Raw genomic sequence first — 13,735 nt, 5'->3', positions numbered from 1 at the left:
ATCTTGATTACAAGGTTTTACCTTTTTAACATGTACTCTTTAAATTGACACAGCATCTTAATAGTATGCTTTTAGTTAGTTTGAGTGTTTGAGACCTCCATCTCTTACCGATTTAATACTGCATTCAAATGTTTACTTTTCTCTCATAATACATCCTGCAAGTACATTAATTTCTCTACTACTTTTAACAAGTGGTAAGCTATGATATAGCCCATGTGTTTCCTTATTTGCTCATACTTTGCCACTGTGTTTTGTCTATAACTGTGGGAGAAGTTAACTTTACTCCTATCACCTGAATTCTCACTAGAATTGTGAAGTTATAGAAATGGCATGGGGGTTGGCCAGTACACACAACTTATTTTGCATGCTTGTTAAAAAAAGTTAACCATTTTTAATGGTTTGGAGTTTAATTTTGATATTGAGAAATTGTGACAAATAAAGTATTAGCCACCTGCAAGTGAGTTTAATGGTCAGAAACATGAATGTCAAAGAGAGTCAGCATTTGCTTGTGTTATTTAAAATGAAAAAAGGATTTGGTTGAAATAAATGTGTTAATTGTTCTCCAAAAATGCACTGAGAAGAAAAGTAGATTTGCATCAAGAGGGGAGGTATCGCTGATTTTTATCTTTGTATTTCAAAAGAATGTCAAGGGTTTACTACACATTAATCTCATGGTTATTGACTGAGTTGATCTTAGTAGATTCAGTTAAACCCAACTTTCTTAATGATTTTGTGAAAGTCAAAAATCTGAACAGCAGCCAACAGCTGTTTTCTTAATTTATCAAAGTAGCACTTGGTCTGTGATGGATTTTGTTCCTGTTTGAATTGAGTGCAGTGCTCAAAAACTATTTGGTGTCAAGATGGCTGAGTTGAGCGTATTCTTACTCCTTATGGGATTAAGGCTTTGAATGTGGTCATGAGAAGTGGAAGGTATCTCAAAAGTTTGAGTCACAGTTGAAGATAGCTGTCTCATGTTGCTACCATGCAAAAGTAACGAGTGGTATTTGCCATTAACAGGATGCTACGATTGAGCCAAAAAGACATTCTGACCAACACACAAGTGAATAATGTGACATATGAATTTCAGTGCCTTGTGTCCCAAATATTGGCAAAACATACCAAGCAGTACACCTCTTTGGCTGCTGATAACAAGTGAGGATGATAGCCAGTCATCCTGCTTTTACAAAACTTACAACACCATGTTCAACCTTAGATATGATTCCATAATTGGACATTTGCTACAAAATTCTGAGTGTGGTGAAAATTATACTGTTAACCAATTCAGGATCGTCACTGGGGCTTACTACACAACACAGTTGCATGTACTCAAAGTTGTGTACCTAAAAATATAGGATCCCGCCGTTTGCAGACCGAACGTGTACGTGCCCTGTGCCTGTTAGAGTGTAACAAAGTAGGTGATTCCCATTCTCTGGTTCATTTGGTCAAGGCATTGCCCTGAGAAACCAGTCACCCTGCTAATTTAAAATGTAAGCAAACCTTGACTGTTAACTGTTAGTCATCATTAACTGATGCATTCTCCATGGCAAACCTTCCACCAGTCACCGTCCACTTGCCAACCAAACAGTCGTACTCTGAATATAAAATGTTATTTTCCCTTTATTTTTATTATTTTTTGTGAATGGTCCAGTTGAATGCATGATGATAAAGACGTGTTTTTCAGCTAACTCTAGTCACACAAAGTGCTGCATTTTCAGAAATTCAATCCTTTAGATCAGATGTGAAGTAAAGCCATATTTGAATTGTTGTCATAGGCTGCCTATTATCTTTAGGAAAACATGTCAGTATCCTCCCACTGTACCAGCCATCATGCTTTCCCTAACATATATGATCAAAGTGATTTCATGAAGCGAACATCTGTTGTGGAAGCCCTGTGGGGAATTGTTGTCACATTAGATGACATTACACTCTGGAAGCAGGTTGTTTAGTCTGAATAATTCATATTGGTGCTTAACTTCCATATGAGCTGTGGTTCGTTGAATAGCCATTTTTTTGTCACATGTCTCAATTTAATGTGTTCTTTATTTTCAAATCCTCAGTTACCAGAAGTTGTCTTTCTATATAATAAAACACAGAATTGCAGATGTTGGAGACTGGAAACAAACAGGCATTGAAATTGCTGGAGAAACTCCACTGGTATGGTAGCATCTGTAGAGAGAGAAGCAAAAGTTAATGTTTCAAGTCCTGTGGCAGTTCAGAACATTTCTGAAGAAGCGTTACTAAACTCAACATGAACTGTTTTCTCTCCACAAATGCTGCCAAACCTGCTGAGTTCTCCAACAATTTCTCTTTTTGTCTATTTCTATTTACTCTGCCCACCCTTCACAATTCCAGATAGTTTTTCCTTGAGCTGACTCCATCTTTCATTTTCAGCAAAGATCCCCAGTTTTCCTTTGTATTTCTGCACAGACCGTAATAATCCAAGTGAACTTGTACTGAGCCTACACACATTAGCTTCAGCATTCTTCCTATAGTGCAAAATAGTACACAGTTTGCCAGCTATGACCTTAAGCTTTATACGCATGCATATTACAATTCATTTTTTTTATTTTTTATACCTTTTGAATAAATCTTATCACTTGAAAGGCTGTTAAAGAACAAGAGGCTGTATAAATGCATTTATTTTTAATTCAAAAGTTGCCATAGTCTTCAGATGATGGGGCCACACACTCATTAACGAGAAATGAATAGTGGTGGCTTAAACTGAGGGTCATCTCACCTCAGGTGAGGGTGGAGCTTGAGGAGGAGAGTCCTCCATAGTAACCTCAGCTGATGTGGGAATTGAACCCATTTTGTTGGTATCCCTTTACATTGCAAACCAGCCATCCAGCCAACTGATCCCTGGAAAAATTCATAGTGTATTGCATTTTAATTCACATACCTCTTGCATGAAGATTTTCTTTTTGTGTATACTCAGATGAGCATCCAGGTGTACATGTACGTACTAACTCCTAACAAAAGATTTTCTTATTGATTCTCAAGATGTGGTTATCCTTGGTTGGGTCTGTGTTTATTGTCCATTTATGTTGCTCTTGAGGTGTAGGTGATGAGCTGCTTTCTTGAACTGCTACAATTCAATTGGTGTAGGTACACCTGTGGTGCTGTTAGGAAGGGAGTTCCAAGATTTTGACCAAAACAAAATTGAAGGAATAATAATAATTCCGAGTCATGATAGCGAATGGCTTGAACGGAAATATACACGTGGTGGTGTTCCCTTGTATTTGTTGCCTTTGTCCTTGTACATGGTCATGGTCATAGGTTTGGTAGGTACTGTCCAAGGAGTCTTGGTGAATTTCTTTGGTGTACTTGTAGATGGTACATGTGCTGCTGCTGAGTTGATGGTTAGGGAGTGAATGTTTGTGGTTGTGATGCCAATCAAGGAGGCTGCTTTGTTCTGGATGTTTCCAAGCTGCTTGTGTTATTGGAGCTGCACTCATCCAAGCAAGTGGGGAGTATTGTATCACACTCCTGACTTCTGCCTTTCGATGGTGGACAGGGTTTTAGGGAATCAGGAGATGAGTTACTCCCTGCCAGATTACTGGCTGCAGTATTTATGACTAATCAAGTTCAGTTTCTGGTTAATAGTAATTCCATTGATATTGTATTGGTGTTCAGTGATGATAAGACCATTGAATGTCAACGGTGATGGTTTGATCTGTTAAAATGTTTCAATGCAAAATTAGTGAATTTGTCAAATATTTTGTATTTAACTTAACATGGATTCGATTCTAGGCAAATTCGATTCTAGGCACTTTGAGAATATGACCTTACTCAGCAAACATCATCTTGCTGTTTTACATCTGCAGTTCTGATGTAAAGATGAGCTTTTGAATATATGAACAGAAGTTCTACGATCAATATTGAAGTATTGAGAAAATGAAATGTAGAGAATGTCTATTGAGAATGAAGCTACTCTTTGCTCTCTTTTGCCACACTGACGACTTGAAGCAGCCATCATTGAACCAGTGTATTTTTTTCATATTAGCTTACATATGTTAGCCCAGAGTTTTAAGGCAAGTAGTTCACAATGCTTTTACTTTGAACTTTGTTGGGGTCTGTTCTTAAAAGTTGAAACTTTAAAGTCCAGTCTGTAGAAGTATCAAGATAAATACTGTGAAGAGTGAAACAATATTTTGTGTTTTGCAATTCAGGATTTGAAGAAAGCAGGACTGCTGATCTTTGCCAACAAACAAGATGTTAAAGAATGTATGACTGTAGCTGAAATTTCTCAATACCTTAAACTGACCTCAATTAAGGACCATCAGTGGCATATTCAAGCTTGTTGTGCTCTAACAGGAGAAGGGTGAGTGGTTAGAATTTTACAGCTTAGGTTTTTTTATTACCTTCAAATGTGAATGACAAAATTTAAAACTAGGATTGGACAGCCTAGGCTACAGGCAACTGCTGGAAGATAATTTTACAGTAGATGGCCGTTTATTGCCCCACATCATGATGGGCAGAACAGCCTCTTCCACTGCTGTTTTTTTTAAAAAAGCTCTGATTCTGTAACATCGGTTGACCTCTTAAGTAGTGCTCAGCTGCTGTAAAGTAACTGTTTTTAATCATTTCTTTATGGGGGTTAGATGTGGATAGGAGCTTTTTGTTTTGCAGTATGACTATGCACCTAGTTTGCTCTTTTGTTCAAAATAATATGTGCGTGGTTGGGGGGGAGGTGGGGAGGTTGGGAAGTGAGGGGACTGACCTCAATTTCATTTTCTGTAATGAAGCATATTGAACAATGTTTCTAGCAAGTGCTTTGTCTCCTTTTGCAGGTTGTGTCAGGGATTAGAATGGATGACTTCAAGACTTAAAGTCAGATGACCTCCAATGGATGAGGATGCATGGACCATTAATAGCTAAACTGTATATCTCTTCCAGCATTAACAGCTCCATGCTTGCTGGATTTATTGGTATTTATTTTTCAGACTGAATAAAGTTTATTACTTTCACACTTGCTTCAAGTACAAGTTTGGAAAGACTTTCCTTAAGGATCAAGATTGAGTTCAAGACTCCGAATTCAATTGATCGTTTGTAGCTTTTCTTTTAAAGATGGCTGTGATTAATTGACACTTTTGTTTTGGAAACCAGCACATTCTGCTCAGGGTAGAGTTTTATAGTATTTGGTAAGTACTTGGAGGGGGGGGAAGAAGTACATTTGTATTCCAGCATCATATTAATTGCCATTTACTTTATTAAATAAAAGAAGCTATGATCTCAATGGAACACTGTTATAATGTTCACAGCTGGAATCACCAAGTTCTGGCTGAGCTACCTGTTGCTGTTTTGATCTGGTTATGAATGATATTGCTGTGCTCTGATGAAACTCAAATATTATTAACTTTTTTTTTGTTTGAGTGAACAACAAGCAGAATGTTTTATATAATTTTCACTAATCTACATAGGACTGCTTTGGAAAGGAGTTGCATGATGTAAGAAAGATTGATACTAAAGTCACTAAAAATATTATCAATGTTTAACTGGGAACTAGGTGTACAAGTAATTATATTTAAAGTCCTCTTCTTGATTATTTACCTAAACGCTACGCCACTTAAATTATATTCTGAGTGCAATCATCTTGGAGAATTTGGCACGTTTTTAATTTAATTGCATTCCTTCATACTAAATATGACAGTTTAGCACAATGAAACATTGATCCTGCAAAATTTGAAGATACACTTTGGACTTGCTGATCTTGGTCTGCTGTACTTCAAAGAGAAGATGTACTTTTAGATTTTGAATTCAAATTTTTCTTTTAGTCAAATAGGATTTGAAACTGTTTTGGAGATCTAGACAATATCAAGACTGTCAAAGGATGGATGAAAGTTAGTGCGATGTTTTAAAATGCCTTCTGACAGCAATTTACAGCAAAAGTTAAGATACTGTAATTTAAAAACACTTTACAATTTTGACATACCAGGTTGATTGGAGTTGGTATAGAGAATATCCCTAGGGTCCTAATTACAATCTGATGCAAGGTCATCTTTTTAAAAATTGTTACCAAACTAGTACATAGCAAATGTGTGTGAAATCAAGACTTAAAGTTCACTGTTTTTAGGACTTGTGGACAATATAATTTTGCACAGAATGTTGTTTCAGGGTTTTAAATTGTGTCAAAGGCTAAGATGCTGAATTATTTGTGATACTGAAAGATATCGTTCAGAAAGTGGGAAGATCAATCCCAATTGCCTGAACCGAGAATGTTGATATTATGTTATGGCACAGGATAGGGGGATGTTATTATGTTACATCGTTATTGAATAGGAAATCTTGTATTAAACTCCAAATGGGAACGTTATTTCTGATGTGTACATGTATTTGAATGTGGTGGTTCTCCTTACTGACACAGGCAGATCTATTTTTCTGATCTGTTACTAGCATCCAAGTTGTAGTGTTGTATATTTACTAGATTATTAAAAAAAAACTTGTACAAGTCTTCAAATCTCAGCACGAGAAGGAACTGATAATGGGAGAAGTACCAAACTCATTTTAAAGCAAATGCTTGTATTAAAGGCTTATTTATTCTTCTGTCAGGTGTTCAATGCGCATTTCATTAAATGAAAAATGTTCTAGATTGGTAAGAAGATATTAAATGTAAAATGATTAGCCTTTCTTCGGTACCAGTACATTACTGATAATGGTTTATGGAATAACTATTCCAATTCAATTTTGCACAGGGAGAGATTGATTTTAATTTTTTTTCTACAACATGATTTGTGAAACCAGTGATGTATATTGTGAATCTGACTTCGTGAAAACAATATATATGATGAGTAACTTCGCCAACCGCAATGTGCTATAATTTGTTTTGCGGTACAGGCAAAAAATAGTGTACCGATGACATTTATTCATGTTGCACAACGATTACATATTTGTGGAAATGCAAACTAATATTATAAATTTTGACATCTGCATTCTGGTAACAATTTGAATTAATTGAATTTTCAAAAATAATTGCTGCATTGTAGCTTGATTTTTATTTTTCGTGAAAGGCAAGCAACACAATATAATATTCAGTTAGCATTATTATATTCATTCTGAATTTTGGAATCAGTCTGACCTGTTAGTCAAACTGGATTTAGGCAGCAGGTTCTCTTTCCAAAGGTATCAGAGATAATGGGAACTGCAGATGCTGGAGAATTCCAAGACAATAAAATGTGAGGCTGGATGAACACAGCAGGCCAAGCAGCATCTCAGGAGCACAAAAGCTGACGTTTCGGGCCTAGACCCTTCATCAGAGAGGGGGATGGGGAGAGGGAACTGGAATAAATAGGGAGAGAGGGGGAGGCGGACCGAAGATGGAGAGTAAAGAAGATAGGTGGAGAGAGTATAGGTGGGGAGGTAGGGAGGGGACAGGTCAAGGAGGTGGGATGAGGTTAGTAGGTAGCTGGGAGTGCGGCTTGGGGTGGGAGGAAGGGATGGGTGAGAGGAAGAGCCGGTTAGGGAGGCAGAGACAGGTTGGACTGGTTTTGGGATGCAGTGGGTGGGGGGGAAGAGCTGGGCTGGTTGTGTGGTGCAGTGGGGGGAGGGGACGAACTAGGCTGGTTTATGGATGCAGTAGGGGAAGGGGAGATTTTGAAACTGGTGAAGTCCACATTGATACCATATGGCTGCAGGGTTCCCAGGCGGAATATGAGTTGCTGTTCCTGCAACCTTCGGGCGGCATCATTGTGGCAGTGCAGGAGGCCCATGATGGACATGTCATCTAGAGAATGGGAGGGGGAGTGGAAATGGTTTGCGACTGGGAGGTGCAGTTGTTTGTTTGTACCGGTACCCGGTGCGGCCTCCTCTACATTGGGGAAACCAAGCGGAGGCTTGGGGACCGCTTTGCAGAACACCTCCGCTCAGTTCGCAACAAACAACTGCACCTCCCAGTCGCAAACCATTTCCACTCCCCCTCCCATTCTCTAGATGACATGTCCATCATGGGCCTCCTGCACTGCCACAATGATGCCGCCCGAAGGTTGCAGGAACAGCAACTCATATTCCGCCTGGGAACCCTGCAGCCATATGGTATCAATGTGGACTTCACCAGTTTCAAAATCTCCCCTTCCCCTACTGCATCCCTAAACCAGCCTAGTTCGTCCCCTCCCCCCACTGCACCACACAACCAGCCCAGCTCTTCCCCCCCCCCACCCACTGCATCCCAAAACCAGTCCAACCTGTCTCTGCCTCCCTAACCGGCTCTTCCTCTCACCCATCCCTTCCTCCCACCCCAAGCCGCACTCCCATCTACCTACTAACCTCATCCCACCTCCTTGACCTGTCCGTCTTCCCTGGACTGACCTATCCCCTCCCTACCTCCCCACCTATACTCTCTCCACCTATCTTCTTTACTCTCCATCTTCGGTCCGCCTCCCCCTCTCTCCCTATTTATTCCAGTTCCCTCTCCCCATCCCCCTCTCTGATGAAGGGTCTAGGCCCGAAACGTTAGCTTTTGTGCTCCTGAGATGCTGCTTGGCCTGCTGTGTTCATCCAGCCTGACATTTTATTCTCTTTCCAAAGGGATCACTAAACCAGTTACGATGATTCAGCAGCTTCATGATTGAGAACCTTGCATACAAATTTGCAAGACTGAATGTGATTTTGCATTGGGATGTGGCTTTGTGCATGGGAAATTGTGCCTCGCTAACTTGACTGAGTTTTCTTTGAAGAGGTGACAAAGGGGTTTGAAGGCAGAATGGTAGATTTTGTCTCTATGGACTTCAGTAAAGCTTTTGGCAAGATTCTGCCCAGTAGACTGGACATTAAGGCTAGATCACATGGAATCCAGGGGGAGGTAGCCAATTGGATACAATTTAGCTTGAAGGTAGGAGACGGGGTGGGGGGGGATATTTTTTGGACTTGAGGGCTGTGACCAATGGTGTGTCAAGGATCAGTGCCGGTTCCACTGCTTTTTCATTATTTACATAAATGATTTGATGTGAATATTGGAGATATGTTTGTAAGTTTGCAGATCACACCAAAATTGTTGGTCTAAGTGGACAGTGAAGAAGATTATCTCAGAGTAAATGGGACATTAATCATATGGGCCAATGGGCCAGGAGAGACAAATGGAGTTTAATTTAGATAAATGTGAGGTGTTGCAGTTTGGTAAGGCAAACCTGGCCAGGGCTTATTCACTTAGTGGTAGGGTCATGGGGAGTGTTGCCAAACAAACAGACCTTGGAGTGTAGGTGCATAATTCCGTGGAAGTGTAGTCACAGATGGACAGGGTGGTGAAGATGGTGTTTGGCATGCTCCTTTCATTGTTCATAACATTGAGTATAAGAGTTGGGATGTCATGTTGCGACTGTACAGGACATTAGTGTGGCCACTTTTGGAATACCGCATACAGTTTTGGTTGCCCATCTATAGGAAGGATGTTGTTAATCTTGAGAGTGCAGAAAAGACTTACAAGGATGGCGCTGGGACTGGAGTGTTCGAGTTACAAGGAGAGGCTGAATAGGCTGGGGCTTTTTCCCCCCCCCTGGAGTGTCAGAAGCTGAGGGCTTACCTTATAGAGGTTTCTAAAATCTTGAGGGGCATGGATAGGGTGAGTAGCCAAGTTTTATTTTCCCTAGGGATGTGGGGAGGAGGAGGAGTTCAAAGGTTGAAGGTGAGAGGGGAAGATTTAAAAAGGACCCAAGGGGCAACATTTTCATGCAGAGAATGGTGCACATATGGAATGAGCTACTAGAGGAAGTGGAGGAGGCTGGTACAATTGTAACATTTAAAAGGTACCTTGATTGGTATATTAATACGAAGGGTTCAGAGGGATATGGGCCAAATGCTGGTAAATGGGACTTGGCCAGATTGGGATGTCTTTTTGGTGTGGATGAGTTGGATTAAAGGGTCTGTTTCTGTGCTGTATGACTCTATAACTTCCATCATATATTAATTTCATAAAATGCTTGATTCATATTTAAATTGCAGGCATGACAGTTCAGTTGATCAAAAAAACTGAATCAAAGTATTGACCAACTGACGACGTGTACTGTCTAGGCTTCAGCCTACTGTTACCATTCTTTCATGGGATGAGTGTCCCTCAGCATGTCCTTTGATCTTTCTCTTGTGCACATTCCCAAGGATTCATAACTAATTACATAAGCTATACAATGTAAAAACAAGCCATTCATTCCACTTAGTCTATGCTGGCATTTCTTGTCCCCATTGAACCATCCCCTTGCCTTCCACATCCAAGTGTATCAACACAAGTCTCATTCACTTCTCCTTTGTATAGTTTCTAGCATCCCTATATCTATGCCATTCAGCCATTCTCTGTGCTCGACTGTTTTACATGATCTCTATTCTCCAGATGAAAAAGTTGTTCATTCTCTGACAACTGAAAACCATGGGAAAAGTGTAATCTACAGTCCTGATGTTACAGTTTTTAAAAGGTTAAAATTATTATTTCCTGATCGTGGATCAAGATATACTAAGAGTATGAATTTCAAAAGGCTTAAACAATCGCAACCTTCCAAATAGTGTGTTATTAATTAAGTCACTTTTTAAAAATATAAACTTGTTCACTTATACTTCAAAGTTACTGCTTGAGAGATTTTTTTTCAACAAATTGAATACTGTACCTCAAGGCTAGTTGTATTTGAGTCAATTTTTATGCTAAATTATTAATTTAACTAGATTGGAAAAACTCCATATCTAAAATTATAAAATCCCATGGTATCCTATGAACTAGTTACTATCAAAGCCCTTGTTTATCTTGCTTTGCTTGGTACCATGTTAGGTCTGTGTTAAGTGTGCATGTTAGCTAGATTTTAATTAAGTAATACTGCATTATTGACTTGCTTTTGGTACCATTTTGCTCAGTCATTAAAGTTTTATTCATTGTTTTCAGTTCAGAAAAACATTAGTTTAAAACATAATAACTCTGGAATCATATTTCATGGTACAATATTTTGATATTGAACAAAAAAACAAACTAATTTCCCATTTTAATGTCACCTAATGGAAAGTATTTGGATTACATTTACACTTTGTCACGCTGTTGCTCAAGCTTGCTTTATTTCAAAACATAGAAACTACAAAGAGAAGATTTGCAAACAACAAATTTTGGAGGCATGGTTGTTTATGTATTGGTTGAGGTAGAAATTTTTATTGGAATTTCTTGCATTTTGCCACTGAATCACTGGATATGATCTTGAGATTCAATTGACCTCAACCCTAAGCAATGCAGCTGTTTTATGACATGTGGGCTCAAGATATGAATTGTCCAAACAATGGAACTTCTGATAATGTACCACTAATTGAATTAAATATCCTCAGGTCCTGGTATCAGTGTTGCCAAGTGGCAATTAGAATGAAAATGTTTGTCAAAAATTGTGAAAGTGTAGAATAGGCTAACGCCATCTAACTTTGAGTCTCTGTATAATTGTCGAAACAGAACGTTTTTTCAGGCTGAAATACAGCTGGCATTTCAAGAACGCAGCCGATTTTGTTGTAAACTTACCTGATTGGACAAATAACTTGGTAGCCACAGTGACAGTTTGAAAGATGTAAAGTTGCCATACTTTTACTATTGGGCTGCTTTCTCATTAGAGAGAGATGACTAGTGGTGGTTCAACCTGAGAGTTCTCACACCTCGGGAGACGTTGAGAAGGAGAGTCCTTCACAGTACCTTGGCCAGCGTGGGAATTGTTCTCACTCTGTCACGAGCCAGACCATCCAGCTAATTGAGCAAGCCGACCCCCTGAAAGATGTATACAACCATATATAACTTTTAGGGTTAATCTATGAGGTGTTTGGAATCGGTACACGTTTTTCTTTGCATCAGGAGCTGAACGGCTTGCTTATTTAATGCAAAGTGAAGTTTCAATTGCATTGGCATTTTACTATTTGCAATAAACTTACATTTTTTTTGAGCTCCTAAGTCGGTGACATTTACCAAAGCTTGATGATTACTGTATTGAACGTGAACTGATCTGTCTCGTGAGTTTTGGAATTTTGAAAATTCTTTCTTGGGATTTGAACATCACATGCAAGACCAATCCTTAACTGCCTTTGAACTGAATGGTTTACTAGGCCGCTTCAGAGGCGCAGTTAGCTATCAACCACATTGCAGTGGATATGGATTTGTATGTAAACCAGGCCAGGTAAGGGCAGATTTCCTTAAGGACGTTAGTAAACCAGGGATGTTTTTCTTAGAACTGATTGTAGTTTCATGAAACCATTACCTGAGACTAGCTTCATATTCCAGGTAATTTTAGTATTAAATTTAAATCCCACTAGGGCATTAGCCTGGTTTTCTGAATTATGCTATGCCATTGCTTCCCCCATTTGGGATACCATGAATATCAAGCACATAACTGATAAGGAAGCAACAGTGCAGAATTTAAAAACTCATTACAGTGAGTTCTGACAAGTTGGACAAAAACATTTGAATTATCAATCCTGTTGTATCTTCAGGCCACCCCACCACATATATTCTAAGACTAGAGAAAATGAAATATAAATTTAACTTGCAGCTAGGTTAAGCTGTTCTAATAGACAGAACTACAGCAGCTCTATTTAAGACCTGCTCTAGCATATCTTTGCAGCTACATGTATGTAGATTACAAGGATAAGGACAGTCCATTGACCTGAAACATTACCTCATTTTCTCCCTCCAAAGATGCTGCCTGACCTGCTGAGTATTTTCAACATTTTATGTTTATAGTTGACTGGGCATGAGGCAGAAAGATTAGATCAATTTTCTGCCTAATGTTTTTATAAAACCTGCATTGCATGTAATTCTTCGATTATCTGAAGATATAGTTCTTATGTTTTTGTTTCGTAGGATCTGTCCATTGCATTGCTTAGAGGTCCACAGAAAAGTATCTTTCAGATGTTTAAACAATTTTCTGTAAACTACATGAAATGCTCTCAAATGTTGTCTATATGTAAATGTATGTATTATCTACATATGAGCATTGCACATGGTTAAACATGTGATAATCTTAATAGTTCGAAGTTTATTTTTAAATTGTCTCTTCTCGGTAAATGTTGCTTCTTTTGTGTATACAAGCTGTAGCATTTTAATAAAACTGAAAATGCTATTGTAATGTAGATTTCCATCGTGTATTGTCTACATCAGGTTTGTTTTCTGTTCCTTTTTTAATAAGTAAATGCTCCAAATGTTTCTCCACTTGTGTCCGGTTGGGGTATTCAATGTCATAATGATATTTTTTTGAGTGTGCTTCAGTAAAGACATCTCTTATGAAACTTCAACAATAATGTGATTTGAAGCTACTTCATAATGAGCATGAATGATTCTCACTGTTTCTTGGTTTGACCACTTAAATGATGTCTCATTTCAGATTGTCATTTGCATCTTCTTTGCTTTCTACTATCTACTGTAACTGTTAAAGCTGTTGCATGCAAAATTAAGCTGAACTTCTGGCACAATTTTGCTATATAAAAGTCAGAAATATGTACTAGCAAGCAAAAATTTGTGAACTGCATGTATTTAACAATAAAATGAATACAAAATTAATGCAGTAAATGAGTCTAATTTGAAGGAATAACATTAGTTGTCACTACTAATTCATTTGATTGGAGCCTAAATCTACATAAGGAAGATTGTTGATATTTTGTTTTTAACTGTATCAGTGTTCAGTCTAATTCAATTCACTTCCTGATCCGTATTTCATTTTTATTTGAGACCTGATGTAGCCCTTCAGTTTCTTCCTGCCTAGAATGTGCGAAGTGAGCCTGCAGTATATAGTTCCTTTGTACCAAGAAT

General features: G+C 38.5%; 1 protein-coding gene across 1 annotated transcript in view; it reads left to right on the top strand.

Annotated features, from left to right (window-relative positions):
- arl5a (ADP-ribosylation factor-like 5A) overlaps window positions 1–6,543 on the top strand; it is a 35,897-nt gene extending 29,354 nt beyond the window's left edge. Inside the window, exons 5-6 of the mRNA XM_048534360.2 lie at window positions 4,170–4,321; window positions 4,791–6,543. Of these exons, the coding sequence (XP_048390317.1) occupies window positions 4,170–4,321; window positions 4,791–4,839 (201 nt within the window). The 3' untranslated portion in view covers window positions 4,840–6,543. The remainder of the gene's footprint in view (window positions 1–4,169; window positions 4,322–4,790) is intronic.
- The last annotated feature ends 7,192 nt before the right edge of the window (window positions 6,544–13,735 follow it).

Source organism: Stegostoma tigrinum, chromosome 7 (assembly GCF_030684315.1).
Source record: "Stegostoma tigrinum isolate sSteTig4 chromosome 7, sSteTig4.hap1, whole genome shotgun sequence".
Lineage (NCBI taxonomy): Eukaryota > Metazoa > Chordata > Chondrichthyes > Orectolobiformes > Stegostomatidae > Stegostoma > Stegostoma tigrinum.
This window is presented reverse-complemented; position numbering and strand designations above follow the sequence as displayed.